This window comes from Ammodytes marinus, assembly GCF_949987685.1.
Source record: "Ammodytes marinus genome assembly, chromosome: 7".
Lineage (NCBI taxonomy): Eukaryota > Metazoa > Chordata > Actinopteri > Uranoscopiformes > Ammodytidae > Ammodytes > Ammodytes marinus.
In genome coordinates, this window is record NC_137211.1 from 20093086 (window position 1) to 20119228 (window position 26143).

Consider the following 26143-nt stretch of genomic DNA (forward strand, 5'->3'; position numbering starts at 1 on the left):
AAATATCAATTATCGATTGAAAAAGTATTATATATTAGGCTATATGTCAAGTATTTTCCAGACATTCACATTTACAGAAATGCTATTTAAGTGCAAATAAAACTCACTCAAATTATGGTTATCCTTCTTCTGTCTCTCCTTTGCCATAGCTCTCACCTCTGCTTCTGGAAAACACATTTTCATCAAGAAAACAAAATACCACAGTGCAGTGAACGTGCCATGAATGGGCAGTGTCTGACTTTTTCAAGCATATTAACCACACGTACCCACAGGGAACCCATCAGGCCTTTGATAGTTGTCGAATTTGCCACAGGATCCAGACTTATCCAGCATGTGCATGATGGCCGGAGATTGTGAAACTATGGGATAAGAAAATGCCAGTCGTACTGTTAGCGTCCCAACACAGAGGAGGATTACGAGAAGTCAACAATTCTGGAGAACTCTTGTCAAAATCACTTTTTTGTCAAAATCAGTGAATATCTCCTCACGATCCACTGCCTGTCCGTGCTGTGTAAACAGGATATGTAAACAAAGGTGGCCCACCATAGCTAGCAACATGACAATTTGCAGAGCTTAGGCTGTGTATTAACACTGTTTTTTTTCAGCACACACACAATACAGACAGGTAGCGGTTCATGAGGAGATACTCACTGATTTAGACAAAAAGTGATTCTGACAACAAGCATTCTCCAGGTTCGCTGACTCCACCTTTAATACAATACTACATTATGGACTGAAGAGTAGAGCTTCATAAGTATTGTCCGAGCATTGATGTTGTCCACGCAACAAAGATATAACTCCTTATTTTCAAAGCTCACATAACTGCAAATATTTGATAGAAATATTTTGAGGACAGACGCCAGGTACGTTAGTGTTTATCTGCTATGACGGATTGCGCTGCTTACCAGAGTATTCCCTTTTGATGTTGGGCAGGTTGGCAGGGCAGGAGTTGCTGATGGACAGACCTTGCTGGGCCATACCCTGATTACCATACATGTCCATTAGGTTAGCATTCACGGAGAGCTGAGGACACACAACAAAGACATTAAGCAAGAATCACACACACCCTTCCCCCTATATAAATGCTAATCGCGTCCCAGAATTAGCATGATTTGAAGGGTGATGACATAAAACAAGCCTATTATACTGTGATAGACAGGTGTAATAATATGCAAATAAGCGTGATGATGTCACTGTAAAAGGAATTATAGGAAAACTGGGGAATTTGCTCTCATGCAAACCGTTGGATGAGAAGATAGAAATCACTGTCATGTAAGACTACTTAGCTTAGCCTAGCATAAAGACTGGAAACAGGTGGAAACAGCTAGTCTGGGTAGTCCAATGGTAAGAAAATATTTGCCTACCAGCTCCTCTGAAGCACATTAATTACCATGATATATCTCCTTAATTTGATCCGCGCACACACTAACAAAATAAAGTATAAAAATTACAATTTAAGGTTTAAAAGTGGGTAATGCGTGAGACTATTTCTTGGCTGGGTACAGTCATTTCCTTGAGTCTCAATAATGACAAGACTCCTTGAACTATTCCCCAAAATGTCAAACTATTTCTGTCAATTTCGGCAAGCATCCCAAGATCGTTGCTCCTCCTGTTAGCACAGCGAAGCTAACTTTAACAATCGAATAACTTTTGCCAATAAGCGTTCAGCCAAAGCATAGCAAATTGAGATTATTTCCAGATTTTCTAACATATAGAGATTGAGTGTTGTAAATAGTATCAGAGAATATCAGAAGAAATCTAGATAATTTTATCCCATAACACACCAAACAAAAGTGTGCTTTGGTCTGTATACATAAGTATGTATGTGAACATACACATACCGTGTTAGCCATCTGAAGTCCAGGGTCCATCAGGCTGAGGATTTCATCACTGTAACTGGACTCCAGACTAATAATGTCATCAATGACATCATCCATCTAAAAGGAAGAGAACGAAGCACAAATTACATTTCCAGATAATTATGATACAAGGTCACACAAAGGGGACAATCTGCATGTTGCACCTAGAGTGTCACTTGATGATACAGTCCGAATATGAGCTCACCTCTTTCTCGCAGTTGGAGTTGAGGGTCAGTAAGGCCATAGGGCTGTTGGGGGCGCTGTTGCCCGGCCCTGGCGGCATGCCCCCGTGGTCAGAGGACTGGTTGTGGCACGGCAAGCTCAACGCCTGACAGCCAATCTTCCCCAGGTAGCGCTTCACCTGCTGCTGCTGCGAGCGCTGGATGTGGTATTTGGTCGGGTTCTCAAGGTGAGTCTGGACCTAAGAAGAGCAAGGTAGGGAGGGAGGTTGGAATATGAATATAGAAAAAGACAAAAAGAGATAGAATATGTATTAGTGGCAGGACAGATATTGTATGCCTTGATGGTAACAGGTTCCACACAGATATGTGGTTTAGTAATAAATCATATGCGTTTGCACATTAGTCATAAATGCAACTGAGAGAAGGAAGGACATTCAATTAAACCCACTTTAAACTGCAACTATATTATTCTTGGAGTCACATATCATGTTTTTTGGGATATAGTCTTTTTTTAGATTGCAATATCTATAAATATTCCTCAAAGTCTTGCCTACCCCAAGTATTGTGCAGAAATGACTGTAGTATCAAAACACAGATTTCAAAGCCTTTCATGCATTAAGCATTTTTCTTTTGAGATGCTGTCAAGTATCGTTGTCTCAAAGTTTCCCGGTAGAAAATAAATTCACATATTTTTCCTTGAACTACTCCTTTTACTACTTTCTGCTTTTTCTACATTTAAATTCCACATACTATAAAGTAGCACAAGTTAAACATCTCTGCACTCCCCCGGTTATGGATGGATTTCAATTCCCACACACAGCGCTAATGATCCAGAAAAGCCACAGCAGCAAAATAAACAAGCTTCAGAGTCAGGCTGTAACACATTCCATAATCTATATTTAAACCCTTCCGCTTATAGCCTGAATTTTCTGATTAAATGACTAACCTATTCAGTGGTTTAAGAAATAATGGCAATACATTCATCAAGTAATCTAGACACATTATAGCACTGCCGTGGTCAATGATGGCTCCGAGATTCTCATTCTGTCTTGTTGTTTTTAGTATAATAAAAAAAAGAAAACTTGTACTAATTTTAAACCTACCTCATGATATTGATATCCAAGCATCTCAAGCATCATTTAAAGTATTCTGATCCGCCGATAGATAAATAAAAAACTTCTGCGCTAACTTCTATTGGAACTAAGAGGTGCAGTAGCTGCTCCCTTCTCGTTTGCACTGGACGACTAAGTCTGCTCGTATGAGGACAGACACATCCAGGCTCATCTTTTAAAAGGCAAGAAAAAGTCATTAGTTATGCACGTCAAGGGATCTCGGCCAAGCACAATGAGCTTTTACAAATTTGTGTTGTTCAATGTAAAATCAGGATTTAGTCTTTTATGGTGTATCACTTGATGTCAGGATGTGGTGCTAACACATAGTGCCTTTGTTTGGGGAGGCCATCCCTTGCACTGAAACCTGCCCGGGGCTGAACATTTTCCTCATCCATTTTTTTTTTTTTTTTTTAACCCTGTGGATGCTGGGTATGCGTTCCTGGCTCAACACAGCACAAAGGTTAAAGTCTGTTACGGGCAACTTGCAATCTCCTCCTGTCTCTAAATAGTTTTTTTTATTATTTATTAAGCAGTAGTAGGCATACATACAGCGTCTCCAAATTGGCTTCATTTCTTAAATTAAGGTATTTCCTCCGCTTAAGCCCGGAGGATTTGTGTTCGTTAAGGGAGCTGAGGAGGCCACAGGCTGCAGACAAACTTTAAGCTACCTCTGACATTTCCTTCTGCTTTTGTGAAATGTCTTTCAGTCTGCACACTGCAATGGACCGTTGAAAATGGTATGGTTTTCGAGTGGATATGTATAAATAAATAAAAATAAAAAGTACAGACAACATTTTTATTTACAATGCGTGACTGTGAAATACTTCCACTTCTCACCATAACAGAGTCCTTTTCTCCACGCTCACAAGTATCATTGTTCTACAGGGAAGGCTCATGTGACAGGTAACATTAACATTTATCCCCGCAAGTGTGACCGAGATCACCTTGGGCTGTACACATTTTCATTACAGGGTCGTAAAGCTGACCCCATTGAGTGGAGCATACAGACATACAGCGAGTCAATGGCTCATTTAGAAGAAGCACATCAAGCTTTGGGCTAAAGCCTAGTAGAAGAATGCATTCATTCGTGTTGGTCACAAAGTCTTCACTTTGATCCCATAATGGTGTTTTAACACTAGTTTAATATTGTTACTGATAAACTCTTTAGACCACAGTGAAGTTGATCCTGAAAATGGACTGAACAGCAGAGTATTTAGAAAACCCTAATCCAGATGGATATACTGGAGCCACAAATGAACAATCCCAATTGTTTGCACTCACATGTGTAAACGATTGGGTGAACACAGCATGAACACTTGTTAACCATGTCATTTACCTGCTGAACTGTGACTGCATTCACGGTGGCTTGACTCTCGTGCAGAGGTGGGAAAAGTTTTGGATTTTTTTTTTCTGTTAACCTGTTTTCTGTGTTTTAGGTCTGTTGAATATTTTTGTTCAATATGTTATTTATTTTCTCGAATAATTAATCAGTTGTTTAGTCCATCATTAACATCCAAATAACTTGTTTTCAGACCAATTTTATGAATCAATAATAATCCTAACATGGTTTTACACCGGCCTTATTATAAATTAGGAATTAGAATCTCTTGTTTTTTTTCTTTATTTGTTGTTGTTGTTGTCAGTCTTCTGTCATTCAGCAAGGCTATTAAAATATGTATATATCTATACATGTAGATTAAAGGGGTAGTTCAGGATTTTAGACATAGGGCCTTATTCCCAAGTTAGCCTTGGTGTTCTTTATCAGTGGAGACAGTTTTCAACACATTTAATTCAGTCCTTCTAGTTGCAGAGTGCGCTCGTGCTAAGCTAGCGCACGGCATCGGGGGGATACCTAGCCTGCTACTAAAACAGTCTTACCCACTCCACAGTACACCCGAGGCCAATCAATTATAACGCCTGACTATCGATGTAAATGTCTGTGTTGATAGAATAATTTTAGAAATAAAACCAACCTCGCATATTGCATTTTGAGGGATTTTATTCCTTGTAGGCTGCGGCAGCGGCGGACTAATACCTAGGTTACAGGCTCTATAATAGTTTGTTTACCTGCTGCTGTCTTACAGACGCAGAGTACAGTGCACAAAGGAGTTGTATTAGCCTATGCAATAAACAAGATATGGCCACGTTTGGAGGACTTAGCAATGCGTCTGCTTTTGAAGACGATTATGAGGAATTTGTTGTATCCAACGAACCGTACCTGTACGAGCCGGAATACACTGATGAAGAATTGAGAGGGATGCTCAAAGGGCAGAAAGAGAAAGAGCGTCTGTAGAGACAGCCCCCGCTGGAGCTGCAGCAGAGAACCGGGACAGAATGACGGTAGACTGGTGGCAGTGCAGTTTCAGTTTATGTCCCACGCTGCTCTGTTTACTTTCTGCTGTAGTGATTCGGTTACACAGCAAAGTAAAAGTCCGCTGCTGCAAGAAAGTAGTCCCTCAAAATGCGATAATTCATGCGATGCGAGGTTGGTTTTATTTCTAAAATTATTCTATCAACACAGACATTTACATCGATAGTCTGGCGTTATAATTGATTGGCCTCGGGTGTACTGTGGACTGGAGTGGGTAAGACTGTTTTAGTAGCAGACTAGGTATCCCCCCGATGCCGTGCGCTAGCTTAGCACGAGCGCACTCTGCAACTAGAAGGACTGAATTAAATGTGTTGAAAACTGTCTCCACTGATAAAGAACACCAAGGCTAACTTGGGAATAAGGCCCTATGTCTAAAATCCTGAACTACCCCTTTAACACAATGAAAACCTGGAAAGCAAAAGGTTAGTTTCATTATATTATATAATTAATCCTAAAAATATATTATTTACTGAAATGGTGGTGTTTTCCTGTGCCCTGCCTTTATTGTATGGCTTTTGATGTACTTTATTTGTCTATTTGGGAGCAAGCTGTGGTTTTCACATCACCATTCAAATATTTTTCAATTCACAAAGATTTAAATGATTGATAACAGTCCAACAAGAAAGAGAAATGTGTACTGCATACATAGAAACAAAGACAATGTACCTCTCTCTCTCTCTCTCTCTCTCTCTCTCTCTCTGTGTCTCTCTTTCTCAGAATAGAAAAAACAAGAGGCATTAAGGGCATTGTGTGCATGAGACAAAGTCCCCAATAGCAAAATCCTATCAAAACTATAAAAGTATAGCATGACTGTAGATGCAACCATTCAGTCTGTTAAGACTTCACTCCTTCTCTCCCCACAGGAGTTATGTTTACAGCCGAAATGAATAGACGAATAATGGATTAGTTAAGTAATCTAAGTGTATATGGACCTCAAATGACCATCAATCATCTCATGGTCCCGCCTCGTAAATGTGCAGCTTTGTTCTCTTATGTGATAGCAAACTGAATATCTGTAGGTTCTGGTCAGATAAATCAAGCCATTTGAAGACATCAGCCTGGGCTTTAGGGAATTGTCATCATGATTTCTTAAAAAAAAATAAAAACCACAATGAAAACTGTTGGTCACAGCCACACAAAATGCAATATTATTTCAGCAATTCTTATTGAATTGCTGAAATAATTTTGAAAAGCAAAAATCTAATTATTGAGCAAATACTTAACCAGATCAATTGATTATGTATATATATGAATACTCATTAGTCACAGCCTTAAAAACCATCTCATTGATACAGAAAGACCTCAAAGATCTTCCTTTCATTCAACCAGCTGAAATCAGCTTGTTTTGTCTTCATATTACAATGTTTTCTTGTGTGCGTTTTTTTCCCAGAAAGTCACACATAATTAGGTGACCTCACTGTTCATTGGAGCCCCCAAGCTGGGTGGGTGCGGGGGACATACACCTCAGGGTGTAAATGTCTCGGCCTTGTCAATACATACTGTAAGCTGTTGTTATGATGAACTGCTTTGACACCACTGAAAAGTGATCTGTTTCTTATGACTGGGGAACAGGCAGAAAACATGCTTTTCTATGGTGTGAATACAGATCTACACAAACAAGACTTCCACAGTCTATCAAATACATATAAGGAGTCTAACAATAAAGCAGGTTCAGACAAAAGTATTGGTTCAGAACAGTGTCATGCATCTGTCAGCTTGTGCAATTGATTATGGAGAGATCCTAACAGCAGCAGGACTTGAACTTTGCTTTACCCAACTTCCCTTAATGTACTGAGTCTAAAATACACTGTTTGGGAATGTAAAGTCAAATGCCAACTCACAGCATCTGCAGCCACAGCAAACAAGACTTGCTTGTTGTTTTTTGGCCCCTTTTTAGCCATCAACAGCCCATAGCAACTTAAGCCCCACAGCCCAAAGTCATAGACACGCACAAAGCGTCCCGCTGTACTGCGAGAGGATGCTGATTTGTGTTTTGTTTGACTTGCATGCTTTGGGCATTCCATGATGGTCCTTACCAGGATACATTAACAAGAATTCCCCCCATTAGCTCTGCGGGCTTGAAGAATAGGCCACTTTGTCTCACAGTTAAGCCGCTAACATTCTTCGCAGAACTCGCAGACAAAAACTGGGATGCTAACGTGAGCAGCTACGTCACAGCGACCTGTGGTTTTCTACACATCTGACGAATTGTCCTGATGTTATAACGCAACATCCCTAGTGAATGTGCGTAACCATGTGTCCTTTGATGATAAATGTTGTGTAAAATTTAGAAGACAAGCTAAGATAATGTTTTTTTTCAGTTTGGTCTGCTGTTTCATATACTAATTCATAAGACGCTGTAATTAATGAGCTTATAATAATTCACTTTGACTTGCAAATATATCAAGCAGTTTTGTCCAACATTGATGTGTGAGTACTTTAATAAAATCACTACACTGCACAATAATTTCTTTTTACACAACATGGAACCAAATACAAAGTATGTCATTTTATTTTCGTTTAGAGATTGCAAAATGTGCATTTCTATCAAATGCCTTGATGCATCTATGCACAAATCAACCAAACTAAGATACCTGTGAAAGGTTTTTGTATCCTTCCCGGTGTATACTGGTCACGAGCTACCCGGATTGTATAATCCAAATGAAATGTACACTTTGTACAATGTTGAAGAGCACTTTGTTCTTTTCATGGAACCAAAAATTTGAGAAATCTATTTTTTTATCCCTTTTAGGAAGTTATCCTTCATAAATTTCAAAGCAGTGTTTTTTTTTCTCTTAAATATGCCATGGAATGAAAGCGGTGGGGGCTAATTACGAGCATTCTTCACTGAATTAGTGTTCGGTGTGTGGTAAGGCTGTGCTCGCCTTTGTCTTGATCCCTAAACTGATCCCTTACTTATTCCCCAGAAGGTCAGAGGTCACTTGGTTAATTAAGGGTCCAATCAGTCTTTAGATAAACTCATCTGAGCTTAATGTTTGCACTTTTTGAGGTCCAGCAGCTCTGCCTGGTACCCCTGAGCTGTGTGTGGACTCTCGCTAATCTGCCCACAGACAGGGGAGCAGGTTAACCCAGCTCAACAGCGCCAAACTGGAACAGCCTTTTCTTTTTTGACGACTTCAGTCAATGAAGAATGTCTGTAAGCTCTCGCCAAAGCAGCGGAAAAATTACTCTAACTTGATGTATTGTACACAGGGCGAGTGGGTTTGGGGGTGGGGGGCGTACTAAACCTCTCAAAGAGCTGCAGATTACAGAGAGCAAGTTATGTTTATGCTGCATGAGGAGGGCAATATTTTCAATGGACATACTGTATTTGTTCATCGCTACTGGCCCATGCCACACACATCCAGGGTGATGAAAGTGTGGCTGAGCAAGTAACCATGAAATCTGTTGTGGGTGGATTTAGTTAAACAAAGATTACTCAACTGTGTCGCAGTATATTGCTTTTTTATATAGTATACCTAAACTGATTTTATAAAACTAAAACTTTATATTCTTACATTAAAACACATTTTTTCCCCATAAATTAGTCTAAACAGCCTCTTGTGATCTACAGTGAATGCAGCTTTTAAAGCACCAATATCATCTTTCTGAAAGTGATATTTTATAGAGATAGCATTTCAGTTTCATACAAAGTGACTAGAACCCATTTCATCTCGTATAAAAGTGACATTTTGAAAACAAGTACTTTAAATATATTCATCTTGGAAAATCAAATACACAAAGACTATTTTATATTTGAACGAATGTTCACTAAGGTGCCCTTAAAAACAACAAATAACAACAAATTGAAATCAAGGACAAAACTAAAAGCTTAAATTGTGTCTTTCTTAGAGAAATGGACAATCATAAAGACATGGAAAGGGAAATACATACACACAAGAAAATACGAGTGTGCACGTGTACTCAGGACAAGCTCTATAAACATTTCCATCCCCATGTCAATGATGTAAAAAACCCAAAAAACTAATAAGAAACTTCAATTCAGAAACGCTGAAAAAAAATCCTTGAAATCACAATCCCACAATGAGGTTTTTATACTGTTGTGTCTATGTCCTTGATGTACTCGAAAGGTGCAATAAAAAAAGAACACACATGTGCACCGCCACACAACAAATCCAACAGACTTCTTCTATTCATATTTAACAAATGATGATGAGATCCTGTCCGTAAAACTCATGCACACAACAGACAGGAAAACTTACCAAAAGTGTCTTGTCAAAAACGCGCCCTCTAACCCCAGCGGTTCCTACTCGTACAGAAAAATCTTAACAGTCTCCTGTCCCTTTTGCGGTCTGCCGGGGAATCAAAGCTATGAAAAGATGTGAATCTAGCTGAGCAAATAGGATTAAAGATGGCTAAATCCAAATGGCTGGAAGCACAGCATGCATTAAAGAGGAATTCTCTCAGGAAAGATAATCCCCATATACGCATTTTAACACACTTCACTCACTCCCCTGTTTTTTTTTTATATTTTTTTTTTACACACACACAGTCATAGTAAAACCACAATTGCTTAACACACACACGAGTCAATCACCTCTATAAATACAGCGCTGCCTAGGTCGTTCAGACTGCAGCAAATGACACACGCAACTGCTAATTCCAGAGGTGGAAACTTTACACATATAAACTGAAAATAATTTGACTCATAATACGTGGCGTGCCATATTCCCTCTTTGTCTCCTGCCCTTCACAGATCACTATAACCCCCCTTGTTGCTTACCTTGAGCACTTCCATAGGCACCTGTTTAGCCGGCGGTAGACTGCTGGGGACACTGACGTTGATGGCGGGGGTCTGCGCCGCTGTGGTTTGTGGGTAGTGGGCGGCCTGTTGCCTCTGCTGCTCCCGCCGCTCCTGCTCCTGAAGCTGCTCGCGCATCAGCTGTTGTCGCAGCAGGATGCGTGATGATGTCATGGCCGAGGAGCTCAGCGGGGGCTTGGAGGAGCTGTGCTGGTCCGACGGGCCGCTGCAAAGAGAGGGGGGGGGGGGGGGGGACAGATGAATTATCAAAGGGCATTCGGAGTGTGGATCTTAAGGATAGCAAGTGGAAAGTGCAGGGGCTGATTGTTTGAAGGGCGAGGTGATAATAGAGAGAGGGTACGGAGGGGTCAGGTGAGAAGGGAGAGAGGTCAAGCAAGAGAGACAAGATGAAGAAGATGAAGGGGAAGGTGGGATAAAAGGTTGCAACAAGGGTGAGTGAGGGGGGCGTAGATCAAAAGGAACGCTGCAACCATGAGTCCATTAACCAATAAGTTGAGTAAAAGAAAATGTATCGTTTGAATAATACTTTTTTTTTTAAACCAAAAATGTCAGAACACTTGCAGGTTCAAGCTTCTCTGTGAAGACGTGTTGCTTTGCATGGTTTTATTTATTATAGAATAAGCTATTTGAGGACATCACTTTGGATTTGTATAAAGTTTTTGACCTTTTATGGATTAATCAAGAAAATGAGTGTTGAATAAAAATAATTGTTCACTGCAGCCCTACTTATCTAACCAATTTGATTTCTTAGGAAGATGAAAACTAACTAAAGGCTAAGACACTTAACTGTCAAGGCATCCATTCACAAAAGATTATTATGGGTCAAGAGAGCAAAACGCTTCCAGCAGCACTCATAAAACCTTTTTTTTTTTTTTTTTTACATTTAAGAGAATTGAACACAACAGAAAGAGGAACAGTTTTCGTAAAAAGATGTTGCTTCAGTTTTCCCACTCTCTTAAATTTAGACAGCTGCTCGCCCAGACAGAGTCATGCAGTCCTAAAATAGAGAGGCTCTGCTGAAGCAGAAGTTGTCTGCGCAAAGCCTTCATCGAGTGAGTGATCCTTTTGACAAAACTCAGTAAAACGTCTGGCCAATCCAGCTGTGCAGTAATCGCACTAATTAGCCAGTGGAGTCAAACACAGCTTCGGTCTACAGCGTATTCACCGGGTGTTGAGCCCTCAACATACCATGATTCTCCCCCCAGCGCTGCATATAATCTCATTGTCTGATACCACACCCACTGAACCCAGAACAAGAGCAAAAAAAAAAAAATATGTAACAACAGAGGATAAAACCAATTTTTCTTGACCTTTTCAACATTCAAACACTGAGCACATTCACTTCTTAATATTAACACAAACAGCCTCATTCATTTCTGAAGACCGATGCTGATGCACATCAACTTGCTTGTTGATCCGGATAAATCAATTAACAAGAAGACTTAATGACTGATTTGCAGTTGAACAAAGGCTGCAGCTTGTTCTCTCAAAGTATAGTAGTTTAGGTCTCTCAATCCGACGGCTTCTTTTTTTTTTTTTTTGTCAAATTCCTTTGTACTACACCCAATTTATAGAATCAGGTTCTGTGTGGTGCATATGCATGATTCCTTTGTCGGTGTGACTTTGGGCGATTGTATTCCCTTTCATCTAGTAAGTTTCCAACAAAAGCCACTGGATCTAATGTTAAAACTGCCTTTTTTTCCGTTTTCTTCAATTTCCACTGCCAGAGCTGTGGTCCTTTGATTTTTCTTTCTTTTTAATCTGCTTTACTGTTTCGAGGGGGTTTTAATTTACGAGGCAACAGTAGTTTCATTCACTTTTTCTCTCTTTTCCATTTGCAATAAAAACATAAAGGGTATTGCTTGAAAATTTAAAAATACAAATGTTTGAAATGAATACATTCTGATGCTGACCAGTGTTATGAACAACATCATAATACTTACTTTTCTCCACCCCTAGTTACTTTATTGGTTCAGATTATTAATACAAAATAAGAGTAAAAAAATGCATTCGGGTATGTAATAAAAGTAGCTATAATGACCCCATCTTTATCAGCTGCAACGTTAAAGTGATGCGTACACATATAAATAGTTATAATCCAATAATGAAACATAAAAAACATTATCCTGAAACACAGAATACTTTTACGTTTGCTGCTATAGGATAAATATATATTTTCATGCTAAAGCTCATGTACTTTTACTTAAAGGTACAACTGTAGAGTTGTGTTTATGACAGCGCCCCTATTTTGTTGTATGGTGCATGCGAAGGATAAACATCCAGGCAATTGCTTTGGCATGAATGCAAACTGTACAATTCAAAATGTTCAAAATATCGGCTATAGGAAAATCTTCTACGAGGGAGGAATTGCATTCAACAAGTTTATTATTAGACCTCAAGGATACACACAATTCATGTTTTTTGAGAAATAAACTGAACGTAAACAACTTAACTTTGCACTTCAGGGTGTTTACTTGTATCAAGGCGGATAGAAGTATGTGTGCAAATGCAATGTTTCCCTCTTCTGTGCACAAAAACACACATCCAAAAGTACTCCCCTTTTCCAACAAAACAATGCTTTTAAAAGAAGATGTCACTTCTTCTTTGGAATTGACAAATGTTTGTCTTTCACTGTATTCATGTTTTATTTATTGTGATTGTCAATAAAAAAGTAAAGCTTCACATTTGTTCTGCCGCAAACACACATCACTGACAGGTTATGGCCCTAAATCTTGCAGTTTGGGGATTAAGAGCTCTGATAATAACATATCCGATTAAAGAGTTTTCAGTTTCAGGCAAAACGAGCGAAAATAGATTTTTCTTCTTCACCTAGAACACAACAACTCAGAGGCGAAGCAGCGCTTCTGGGCATCAGAGAAGAAACACCTGCTTCTGACGGCAGAGCTAGAGACAACTCAAACACAATGTTTCCAATTCCAATGTAAAAAATGGCATTTTCAAAATCAGACAATACTGCAAAATTACAAATCCTGTGTTATTACACCTCAGGTTTCATTGTGTTGGCCCAATGGACTGTACTTCATGGCAATCTACCCACCATTTGTCGAGAGGCTTTTATGCTAAAAAAAAACTTCATGACTTCAGCTCTGTCCTCTAGGCACAATCTGTATACATGTACCTGGCAATCCATCTAGTTGTTCAGATATATAAGTCCGGAACAAAGTGGATCAACAGAAAAGATCGACATGGCACATCCATCCCTGGAGTCACGCTGTTAGCATGAAGCTAAAAACGCTATGAGTGGTAAGAAAAGCGATAACTGAACTAATTCTCCGTAAATGCAGTAAAATAGGTTTATATTGTTTAGAAAAGAAAATATGTTTTTTTAAACACAAAAACCAAGATAAACATTTTTCAGGGATCTCTTAAATGTGTTTATTAAAAAAACTATGACCAAGATATGTACTCTGTGGGACATTTTACAATATAAACTTGTCAGCGCACTCTGGTGGACAAAACATTTAAATGTTAGACACTGTTCCTAAATATCCTCAAAATTATAATTTTTTTCTCTGTATTGGATCTTATATCAAATATCTGTCATAAGCTAATATCGGCCTATAACATCAGTCAGGTCGATATATTAGCAAGGCTGTGCTTGAAATAATTTTTAATTTATTTAATTGTTGAAATTAGTTACATCATCAAACACCCATCTGGTCTGTAGATAATGTATCTAGTACATGTGATTAATAACAGGAACATCACACAAACATGAGAGTTGTAGCACCTCATGTTTTTCTTTAATAAATTGCTGATTATCAGATTGTATTTGGTATGAGTGACGCAGAAGCCTCTCTACAAACCCCCCCCCCCCCCCCAGTTTATTCCTTTCAACTGTTTGGTGGCTTTTTGCCAAACAGACCGCTGAAATACATAAAAAGCTCTTTTGTCCCTTTAACCTTTTCAGTCTTGTGCGTGTGTGCGGGCGTGTGCGTGTGTGTGTGTGTGCGTACACCTCCTTATGTTTGAGGAAAATAAAAAACACAAAAAACAATGGCTTCACAGTGTTTGAGAGCCCCACCCACCCAACTCATGATTCCTACGATGCTTCTCACTAGTCCAACCGTCAGAGCTGAGTCTTTGATGCTGTTTTTTATTGGGAGGCAGGCAGACAGATAGGCAGACATACAGGCAGACAGTGAAGTAGGAGGGACATAATGTAGTTCTACATCCCAAGAGAGGAGGCAGTGACAATGTTTAGGTTCAAAACACTGAGCGGCGGTGGAGTCAGCAGTTCTCGAGAATGCTAGTTGTCAAAATCACAATTGTGAATATCTCTTCACTCTCCGCTACCTGTCCGTACTGTGTACGTGCTGAAAAAGAATCCAGTGTTAATACACAGCCTAGGCTCTGCAAACAGGCATGTTGCTAGCTATGGCTGGCCTCATTATTTACCCTTTGTCTATACATACCAGTCTTTACATTTGATAGGTAATCACCTATTAGTCAGAAATCAATTACCATTGGCAATCAATTCTATGCTTTTCTATACAAATTATTACTAACCCAAAAAACTATTCAGCACAAAGCACACTGCATAAGGAGAAATCTGCTGTATAGACTTCCCACACATTACTCTGCACACTGCCCTTCATGTGTGTATGTGTAGTGTCTTACACAGACACACACACAGACACAGATACAGACACACACGCACACATACGCACACACACAGAAGTCCTGCCTTAACCCTCGGCAACTACATCCTAGGTGCTGAGGCGGCATACTCACACACGGCCAAATGAACACGGTCTGTACACTTGCACTCCTACTGCCTCCATGTTTGTTTGTTTTGTTCCTGAAGGTGCACCTCCCGCCCTTGGGAGAGCAATGAAAGTCATGCTGGTGCTGCAGCGAAGAAGTGTGTCAGAGGGGGGAGGCTCCAGTACCGGCCTGGAATCTCCAATCGCCACACAGAGTCCCAGGCAGAGGACCAGCCCCGTCAAGTGAGGAGTTAAGCAGAGCAGAGCAGAGGATAGGGCCAGAGAGCGCACACAGGCAACACGCTGACTATCAACAGGCCGCTTATAAATCCACCACACAGATACTGTTTCACTCAGAGAACACCTAACACATTTAGTCCTCCTCCCCCGTCGTGTGCAAACCTTGTATAACCTGATGTCAACTTTTCTTTTATTTTAATCTTTGTGACATTGCATTTTTGACAGAATCAAATTGTTTTTTAAATGGTGTATTTGGCTTCATAGCTAAATAGTGTGTAACTCCTGTCGCCCCCATGAGGAATTCTGAGTAATTACTACAACAACACTGTATAGGCACATCTGCAGGAGGTAAGCCTTCGGGGATCGCGTGCACGGATTATATTCCTCCTGCTGTACGGCCAGGTTTTTTTCTTGGCAGTAGAATCAACAACTATACCATTTCTTGTTGACTCTTGCGACACCAGTTTTCTAAACGCTGCCATACTGAGAAACTGAGTGTTTTGTGGAGTCGATAGCAGTACCAGAGTTAGCTATATGAACTCATTTTCATCTGTAGTCCCTGGAATAAAACCGACATTGATTTATATGAAAAAGTTACGAAAGAAATATGCGAATCTCCTGGAGTTGCGCTAAACTTAAATCTGATATTAACATGTACTTGTGCAGGGATAGTTGCTCTATAAATGTTGTAAGTCGTTATTACATTGTCCTGAAACTGTGTGCCTGTGATGATCCCGTCTCTACCAGACTGCAGGAGAGAGTGCCTCATTCACAGAGTGGAGAAGACTATGGTGGACTACAGGGCCTCTCTGCTCCAACACAGCATGGTGATTATGACCTTACATGAAAGTACATTGATTGGCCCCGGAGTCCCCACGCTGATCACAACACATCCCAGTGTGCTGCAGCTGGCGTCGCCCCCCCAGGAGACAACGGTTACTAGCAAGCAAATCACTGATAATAGGAAGAGTAAGCATGCATGTGGTGAGGCTCTCTAGACCATCAATTATATAGGCTTAGTACCCATGGGATGCTGTTTCAAACACTGTTTGATACATTGTTTTTTAAAGAGGAGGCAGAGAGGCAGAGAGAAGAAAACAACTGTACAAACAACTACCACTAGGTAAATAGCTGAACCGTGTAAACTTCTCTGTGCAGAAGCTGCATGTTTACACTGGTGTGACTAGTTATATAGACAGCTTATGCACATACGATAGGGAGATATTTCTAATTTGTATTGCACAATACATCCCACTACACAAAGCTGTGCCATCTGCTGATTTATTTTCTTGGTCAGGATAGGAGTGTAAAATATCAGAAAATAGAGTAAAAGGCCAAACACAATTTCCTTTAAAACAATCATCTGTTCAAAACAAAATGTCAGATCAAAGTCAAGTAACACAAATGGAGTAAACCTTATTTCCCCGCAACTTTAGAGGCCTGCCAGAGAGATTTATAACCAAGCAAATAAAGGAGGTAAGGTTGTTCAAGCAGCATCCAAATAGATAATCAGGTTAATTTTCTTGTTATTTCCAGGAAGGCAGAACCGGTTGGGACAACTTGAACTTGCCGGGTCTTATTTTTGTAATTAGGTTGTGTGCCCTTCATAATTCCCTCCATTTTGTTTTAAGCAGGAATCTAGCTAGCTATCCGTTCTCCCTCTTTGCTTAAGAAAACAAGTCCATAAGGTTTTCAAGTTCATCATGTAAATAAGGGTGTTGCACAAACACAACAATGCAGCTTTTTCAGGCTTATTTGTTCTCAATTTTCCCTGAAATTGACACAAACAGGCAACCAACACGTTCCCCCATTGTAGAGGACACCATAATAATGATGAACCATAGCTGAAAACAATGACATAATAATAACCAGCGAAAGAAACTGAGTGAGACTTTTCCAGACATTAAAAGGATTTAGATAAATAGATATAAAATAGATAGATAGATAGATAGATAGATAGATAGATAGATAGATAGATAGATAGATAGATAGATAGATAGATAGATAGATAGATAGATAGATAGATAGATAGATAGATAGATACTTTATTCACATAGGTTTGTTGTTGTATTTTATTTATTTTTAAATGCTTAATAGTTGAGGATGAACAACCTCTTTCTCCATACAGAGAACAAATGTCGACATATTGAAACAATAAGTCTGTTCATTGTTTATTGAATTATTTTTTAAGCAAAAAATGACAAAGAAATGAACTGGTCTTGGCATCTCAAATCAAATGTGAGGATTTGCTGCTTTTTTGAGCGTTTGTAGCGTTCTGGTCGGTCAAAAGAGGCTAATTGGACATCATGACATGTCATATTGGTCTTTGGGATATTTTCATTGTCACATTTCACTATTTTGACATTTGACTAGACTAAACAATTTAAATTTTTTCACGAGAAAGCACTCTAATTAAATAATGGAAACAAGGACAGGACCCACTGTGGGATCTGTCATATACGAGCTGCTGTGTGGGAAGTACTTTGTTTTGAGGGTTGTTGCAGTCCCTACCGGTCACCAACAGAGGCTGACAAAGATCAAATATACCTAATATTATAGGGAGCCCACCCCGCGGACCAAGTCACTCTGACCAACTTTTCCTCCAGCTATAACACCTGTGTGTGTCAATTAAGGTCAACGTTGCGTCTTAGGTCATGCACTATACCCCATCGGCCTCTCTTCATCTCTGTCTGCCAACTATACCACCTATTAAGGTATTAACCATGTGTTTCATATTGCAATATTTTCAGATTTGTTTTCAATAAGTTATAGGTCTGATACTAAGTCAGCGGTATTGTTTAATTAGAGTATTAAACTCAATACTCTCCAATTACTGTCTCATTTATATCTGCAGCAAACTGTGAAGTATTGATTGACTTGTTTCGGATTTTTAGTCTTCTTTCTTATTCTTTGATCTGAATCTTCCATGAGACAATTATGACATTGAAATAAAATAAAAATTATTGTAAAGAAATAAGTTTATATTCAACAAAGTCAACAGAGCCATTTGGATGCAGGTAAAAAAAAAAAACGTTGAGAAAATATTTTGAAAAAACATAGATTTTGAAAAGTATCCCATCTTTAGTACAAGTTGCTTCATTTATTAGAAAGCAAAAACTTCAGCCACAAATAGACTGCTGCATATTTGTAGCTGATTTGCATGTACAACGTGTGCCTGTTAAACATGATCCCCCAGCTCTCAGTTTCAGATATTACATCCACTGCTAAATTTATAGAGCTTATTTACACTGCAATATGGAAGACACGTTCAAACGCCTGCCTGTCTCACATCTATATAAGGCACCAAACGTCTGGCACATCGTCTGCACTCGCCTGACAGCAGCTAAAAAAACTGTGAAAGCTAAAATGACATTTCGTCACACTTCAGATTTTTCAATTTAAAAATAGTGTGGGGTGGCAATGATGACACATCACACCAGTCAATAACCAATAAAACAAATTTGATCCATTTTGCGCAACAAACAGCATCTCACAACAGTCATCGTGACTATTATTATGCTGGCTCAACCTCATGTGATGGGAAGAGGAAGTGGGATACCTTCAAATCGAAACAACTCTTGAGACAACTTCGCAATATTCCAAAGGAAATAACACGAAATGAAATGCTCTTCAGTTCCAGCACTGACTTTTTACTTGTAATGAGACTGACTGCCAGTCTGAGCTCGGCTCAGATTCAGCGCATATATTTCTAACAGTGTAATGACATTTCACTAATGAAGAAATTAGTTTAAAAAATGCAGAACTGGGTTAGAGGTTAAGGCTGTGTGTTCAGGATGACATGTTTTCTCTCTCCCACAACTGGTGTTATGGCTGAATTTAGGCTGAAAAGGACTACAAATCTGCAACAAAAAGTCAAGAGCCAGAGAGGGGGAAAAAATAAACAGGAGTCGACCAAACGTCTGCAATAAGAGCTCAGTTGGAAACACAGTGGCGTACTGTCCTCTGTGTGTCTCACCCTGACAATGAAGCCATGTCTTAGTAGCGCTGAACAACACAGCGTTGTAGATGCAAAATACAGATAAGCGGACAGCATTCTGTTAATAGATGTATTGTCGTCATCGGCGACGTCATCATCATCATCATCATCATCAGTTTCACAGCTAAGAAGAGTTTCATAAAGCATTGAACCCAGCTCCTCTATCTAGGGAGTCATGTCCATGTGTCACAACCTAAAATAAAACTGATTATATCTTTAGTCAAGTAAATAACTTTACGAGTCCAATATTGTGTTGCTTTTATCTACACTTAACACCACTTTTGTAACTATGCAAATGCAATTAGAAGAGAGGGAATGAGGGATCCGTCCACTGTTGCCCTCACTGAGATTTCTTCCATTTACTTTCTCTGTTAAATGCTTTTCGGGAGGTATTCCTTATCTGAATCTGTGGTCCAAGTTTGGAGATTATAAAGATTGCTGGGTAAAAGTTCATACTCTCTTTCCCTTTAAAGGAATAGTTTTACAATTTGGGTAATTATTTAATTGCTTTCTTGCTGATAAAATCAATACCACTCGCATGTCTGTCAGTTGAATATTAAAGTAGGCCTGCAGAAAGGCAACAGGTTAGCTTAGCTTAGTTTAGCATTGAGATTGGGAACTGGAAGGCAGCTAGCCATGGCTCTCGCTAAAGATGAATAAAATCCTCCTCCTAACACCTCTCGAATCTTGTTTCTTTAATTCGTACAACTAAAGCATAACAATGACAAGTGCTGGTGCCTATATGAGTCTTGTCATCACTATGAGTTGGATTCACATTTATACACAGAGCCAAGCTAGTTGTTTGTTTCAAGCTTTCAAGTTCTGCTTTATATTTTTTTACACACAGAGACATGTCATCATCATGTATCAGTCTTCAATCAAATCAGGGTATTTCCCAGAAAGATCAAATTAATTCGTCAGCTCCCTGAACCGATAGCCATTTGATGACAGCACACTCACTCTGCACTATGTCTAGAAGCAGGGTCAACGGTCAAATCTGACCTGAGCCTACAACTCAATGTTGATTGTTTGGAGAGGCCTCAAAGTGCCAATCTGAAGAAAGAAAGCTTTCTGATAAGTCAAAACCGCAGGGTGTTTTTGTCCTGAGACACTACACTATGGGAGCTATTTTTACTAAACTTATTCATGAACAAGGTTGGTTTTGTCAGGATTTAGCTTAGAGGTGTTTTTCTCCATAGTGATTACATCCAGAATTATTTGCCAGCTCTTATTGTGACACAGGAATCCTCTTCGTTTACACCACGATATGCTTCAAAGGGCCGGTTGTAGCCAGGGGCCAGGGTGGGCCGTGCCCCCCCCAAATGTGGGCTGTGCTCCCCCTATCAATTTTTTTTTTTTTTTTTTTTTTTTTTTTAGGTGGACGTCCAGACCCACTAGGCCCGAGGCATAAGCGAAATGAGCGGTTGCTTAGGGTCCCCACTGCCAGGCCCCCCTCCCCCCCAATTTTTTTTTTAGTTTTTTTTTTTTTAGTTTGTATGTTTGATACCAACATCATATTATGTAAATGTAAATTATCATACAATAAAAGGAATACAATGGTTTGGTAGATTAATAGCTTAATGATTGAATCAGTTCATCTGGGAGGTAATCCGAGGTTAATTGATCACGTCACGTTCAAGTCCATGGCATGCACAGTGTGTATTGAGTTTATTTAAAAATATTTGAAAATGGGGCTGCCCTCAGTTGCCCATGCACTGTGTATAGTCTATAGCCTATTTGAGCCTCGTCTGTGGAAAAAATTATAACTGGACAACAGAGTTCTTCTGCTTCGTTCCTCTCACTGCATTAAATTAATTCATTATATTACAGAAAAATATGTCCCGTAAAAGAAAAAGAGCACCAAGCCCATCCCAGAGGACCCTGCATAATATTTTATTTCTAATTTATATTTCTATGGAAAATCCATGTGTCTTTCTTCAATAGCTTCTAATTCATCCGACCCAGTGTCTCCAAATTATTTGTTCACACAAAATTCCTCAGATTTAGCCTCTTAATTTTCCTCTCAAAGTGCACCAAATTCATGCATTTCACGTTAAAAAGGTAAAAAAAAATCTCCCGGGGGGGCATACCCCCGGACCCCCCTAGCAGGGTTGTGACCTCGGCTGGCTACTATTTTCACCTAGCTGGACATCGCAATCGTGGACTTTTTATCTATATAGTGTGTAGTATATAGCTCTGGACTACCACAATCCAGGTTGCCCAGTCCCGAAGCTTCCTCTTCTATCAGCTCAGGCTGCCTACAGTTAATACTAAAATAATAATAATAAAAAAAGATACATTATGTTGAATATAATGTATATTATTATATGTTATTCATAAACATTTTCGAAAAAAAATATCCAAGAATCAAATCTCCCACACAACAACACTCAAAGTTTGTTTGCATATTGTGTTCTACACAATTCACAGTAAATGCGCCAAAAAGAAGACGCAGAGATCTTACATCGGCAAAAAATTTCGGCTCGCGCGCTCTGCGCGCGCTCGCATCTTCGGTCTCCCTGCCCAGTGTGCCCACCCAAAATTTCTGCAGGCCCACCCAAGTCTGACTTTCTAGAACCGGGCCTGCTTCAAAACTAGTTCATGTTAAACTAACTAATTAATACACCTTTTGCAGTGCGTTTCAGAAACCCTCCACTACAAGAAGAATCTGTGTCAATAGCCTACAAATAGGACATTGAAGTTATTTGACCACAACATTCTAAACTAAAGGAGCAACACAAAAGTATTTCACGCAGCAGACATTGTTCCTATGGATTTCAGGGCTTTCACAGCATCCCCCCCCCCACCCCCCAAGCACATCGCCACGCGAAGCTTTTCAACAAAAACATTTATTTCAGGAGAATCCATATAAAACAAACCCTCCCATCAGCTTTAGCAGTAGGCTACACATCATCCTTCAACACGTGAGGCTGAGCAGCATCTCGTCAGACTGACCCGTCTGCACCTCTGCGAGCTAATATTTGAGGTTGATGTTGACAAGACAACACCCAAGTGTTGTATAACTTCATGCCAGCAGGATAACCACAAGAATGACAGACAAGTTAGATCCCTCTCCACGTTACAGCGCCGGGGTAACATCAGTCGGTAAGCCCCCACACGCGCACGGAACTCCGGACAACACCGACAAAGTCTGCAGTCTAATTATCACCTAAACACCAAAACCGCTCCAGAGTGGGAAATAACTGTCCTCGGCCCAAAGAACTGACCTGTTTTTCAAGGGTTGACTCTTCAATTCGTAATACGTTTTGGGTTCCTCTTGAAACTCCTCTCCCTCCTCGTAGTCGGGAACTATTCCCGACTCGGACTGCATGTTTGCAGATGTCAACTTCTGGAAAACGATGAAAACCCCCGAATAATAAAACAGACGGACGATATTTTATGCCGCCGGAAAGCTACTTCGCTCAGTACCAACAACCGCTGTCAACGCCAGCCGCCTCTGTCCAGGACCCGGAGCTCTGTAGTCCTCCACTGCGGCGAACACAGCGCTGCCGGAGGGCTGCACGCGACCAACGCACTCCAACTACCGGCATGCACCTCGGCTGTCAATGTCAGCATGGTTTTCATTGGCTGGGGGGATTTTACACAGCCTTATTTGCTCGGACAGTAAAAACTCATGTTTGGGTGTCATGAGAAGTTTCATTTCCTAAAATAACAACTATTAATCAGTGCAAACAGCTATTTATCTTACAGATTATAATTTGGATTTTCATAAAAAAGATGCTCCCCCCTTGAAATGTTTAATGCTTCATTAGCTTACCTTTAGAGGCAATAACCTCACATTAGGCTACAGCTGAGCACTATTATACAGCTTATATATATATATATATATACAAGATACATAGGGCTATGTATGCTACATTTAGGCGAAAATTACATTTAACTAAACATAGGCTACTATAACATGTCGCTATAAACAGCCTACTACTGGTATTAATATCAATGGTTGAACGTGTACCATATCTGAATCAAGGGGAGTTATTCGCCAGCATTTCCCTTAACATTTTTAACGAAACATGCTAGTGACCAAATGGTAAACTAGTATGATTATCGTGCTGCTCATGGGATCAAAGTGTATGGAGTGACCTTGAAGAAAATCCCTACAAGCCGAAGCATGGATGAGCCACTGTTGATTTGGAGTTCAATCATATATCCATCATTAGCATTAAGATATGCTGCATCTCTTTTAAGGAATTTTAGTTAATCTCCGGCAAGTCGTCTCTCCACGCACTGCATCTAGGCAACTCCATGATATAAAAAAATATATCACACCTATGCTGCACTTATTCCGTAGTTCATAATTGATTGAAAAATCTATAGGCTACATCTAGCATTAATCTTGTCGAGTAGTTCAATTTGTGAAATCGTGTATCGGTATTGAAACCAAATCATAACAAACCTGTAGACTCTGTCGACCCCCATGCCTCGGATCCCCTTCGTTTCCTTTGCAGACGGACTGAGTTGACTTCGCTGCTCGCCTTCTCCTCACCACAGACTCACCTCAGATTTGCTCTCCTCAGTGAGTGGAGGGCTCCCATCCGCCACTAGGGAGCAGTATATAGCAAGGAGAGCCAGTGCTGTTCGCCCACGGGGGCACTTTCTAATACAAAATGGAAATCGAAGTTCAATATTTGCATTCGCCTCAAGCCTCATCCTGTTGAACTGGTTCAAGTCTGCATTTTTACCAATGTTAATGTCATGCAAATTTGCTGCTGGAAATGTGGGCTACTGCTGGAAAGCACAAACTCAAAATCTGTAAAATAAATAAAGCCTCAAATGACATGATGATAATTGAAGACATGGAACATTTGGAAACAGCCTACTTTTCAACTGTGTGTACAACACTTTTTTTTCATTCATTCATTCATTCATTCATTCATTCATTCATTCATTCATTCATTCATTCATTCATTCATTCATTCATTCATTCATTCATTCATTATTTCTTTCTTTTTTTTAACTAATGCTCAGACCCATTTGAAAAGCGCACCTAATTACAGTCAAAACAGGAGACATGATGTAGGACCTGCAGAGTTTCACTCAGTCAAAGAGGACACAGACAGACACACAATAGACTAGGCAACACGTATTATTCTGGGTGTTGTTGTGGGGGTGAATAGGGGCACTGATTACCCCGGGCCTCCAGCTGAGTGAGGCCCACTGAGTTTGTAGACGACAATGCCCTTTGTAATTCCTCAAGTGGGTATAATATAGCCTATACATAATTAGATATTTCATACCTCAGTTCAAATTGTTCTATCTCTGAAGCTAGAATTGGTTGAAACCAAAAGTGAAATCATGCTGACAAACCACACAAGCTTATATTTGCCAATATATAAATATAAAATAAGCACAATAGATACATAAAAACACACTTTTAGCAACTTTGACTTTCTAGAATAGTGCTATATTAAATACAATATGTTATATTATTATTATGATTATTTCTTCAACATAGCACCAACACTGTGCTAACTTTAGCCCATAACAATGGATAGAAACTAATTTGGTCACCTCTTTAACTTCAAGACAATGTGTTGTTTTGACCCTGTGTCAGCGTTGTTTTATATATGACTGTTGGGTTTCCTGCCCAAACTAAAATATTGTATGGCTGCGACAAGTTTGAATATCATATGCACATTGTTTTTTACAATTAACATTGCATTTGCGACAGTTTTATATGTTAAATTTGGGCATGTTGTGTCCAACACCGGATCAAAATAAACATATTGTAAATTTGATGTATAACCAGACAGTGATATACTGTATCAAAGTAGCATAAACACAGCATCGGAAAACCCATTGTCTTGGTTTTCATTGGTGACCTAATAACCTGTGAGTAACATGGGTAACGTTCATCCAGTATTGTGTTGTTGCTATATACTAGGCCTGTAGTTTTTGACCAATCAGAATGAAAAAACCTGTCCCAAAGTTAATTCTGAATAGGTTCTCTAAAGATTTTAACATTTACCTGTGAGCGCCAACAACATACAGTAAGGGCAATGTCAAACCCTACAAATGTGATGTTTGATAAATCGCCTTATGTGCACAGAGCCAATCATTTCCAACTTCCCTCATGTTTATACAAGAAGCGTTCTGCAATTAGAACATGTGCATGAAGGCCATAGCGCACTAATGTAGTGGTGGAGCTACACCTTGGCCATGTGCCAGGAGATAACACGTGGACGTAATTACAAAAGCTAATACACCCTTGTCTACACAGTGTTGTGCAGATTCAATAAGCGGTGACAGCCAGTACACACATTGCTGGCTGATAAGGCAGAGCATTTCTACTCAGGTGTGTGAACAGACAGCCCCACAGCACAACTCTTTCAATGGAGATGGCTTTCATCCAATCATGAGGGACTTGCAGCCGTTTGCCACCTATAGCACTTCCTGCATGTTGGGATCCAGATCCTGAAACATGAGCCAAAGGTGTCCTGGTTTCCCATTACATTAGTGATGTTATCTATTGTTGCGTTTGTTCTAGAAAGAAATCTGATAAATCGTCAGGAAGCAAATTCAATTGTTGACATATTTATTGAGGGTAACACTGCAATTTAACTTGCTTCCTAAATGTGTATTTCCTGGCTGGATACCGTACGATCTGTGAGCTAAGTTTCCCTTGACTTACAATCCAGGTTAAATTATCTGTGTATGCTAAAATAATGATGCATTATGTGTTTCATTAATGAATAAAAGCATTTAAGAAATCTCAGTAAATAAACTCTCATTCCAAGTATTTTAGATGTGTGAGACCACAGATATTGTTATTTATAGTTTATGTTCTTGTTCAGCTCCCTCAGTTTGTTGTTATGTATGGCGTGCGTTCATTTGCATAAAGCAACTGCCAG

General features: G+C 39.6%; 1 protein-coding gene across 1 annotated transcript in view; it reads right to left on the bottom strand.

Annotated features, from left to right (window-relative positions):
• Window positions 1–22666, bottom strand: part of LOC307253113 (microphthalmia-associated transcription factor-like) — a 28249-nt gene extending 5583 nt beyond the window's left edge. The window contains 7 exon segments of the mRNA XM_080030990.1: window positions 108–164; window positions 906–1023; window positions 1842–1937; window positions 2036–2038; window positions 2041–2280; window positions 10269–10512; window positions 22499–22666. Of these exon segments, the coding sequence (XP_079887116.1) occupies window positions 108–164; window positions 906–1023; window positions 1842–1937; window positions 2036–2038; window positions 2041–2280; window positions 10269–10512; window positions 22499–22602 (862 nt within the window). The 5' untranslated portion in view covers window positions 22603–22666.
• Between the last annotated feature and the right edge of the window lie 3477 nt (window positions 22667–26143).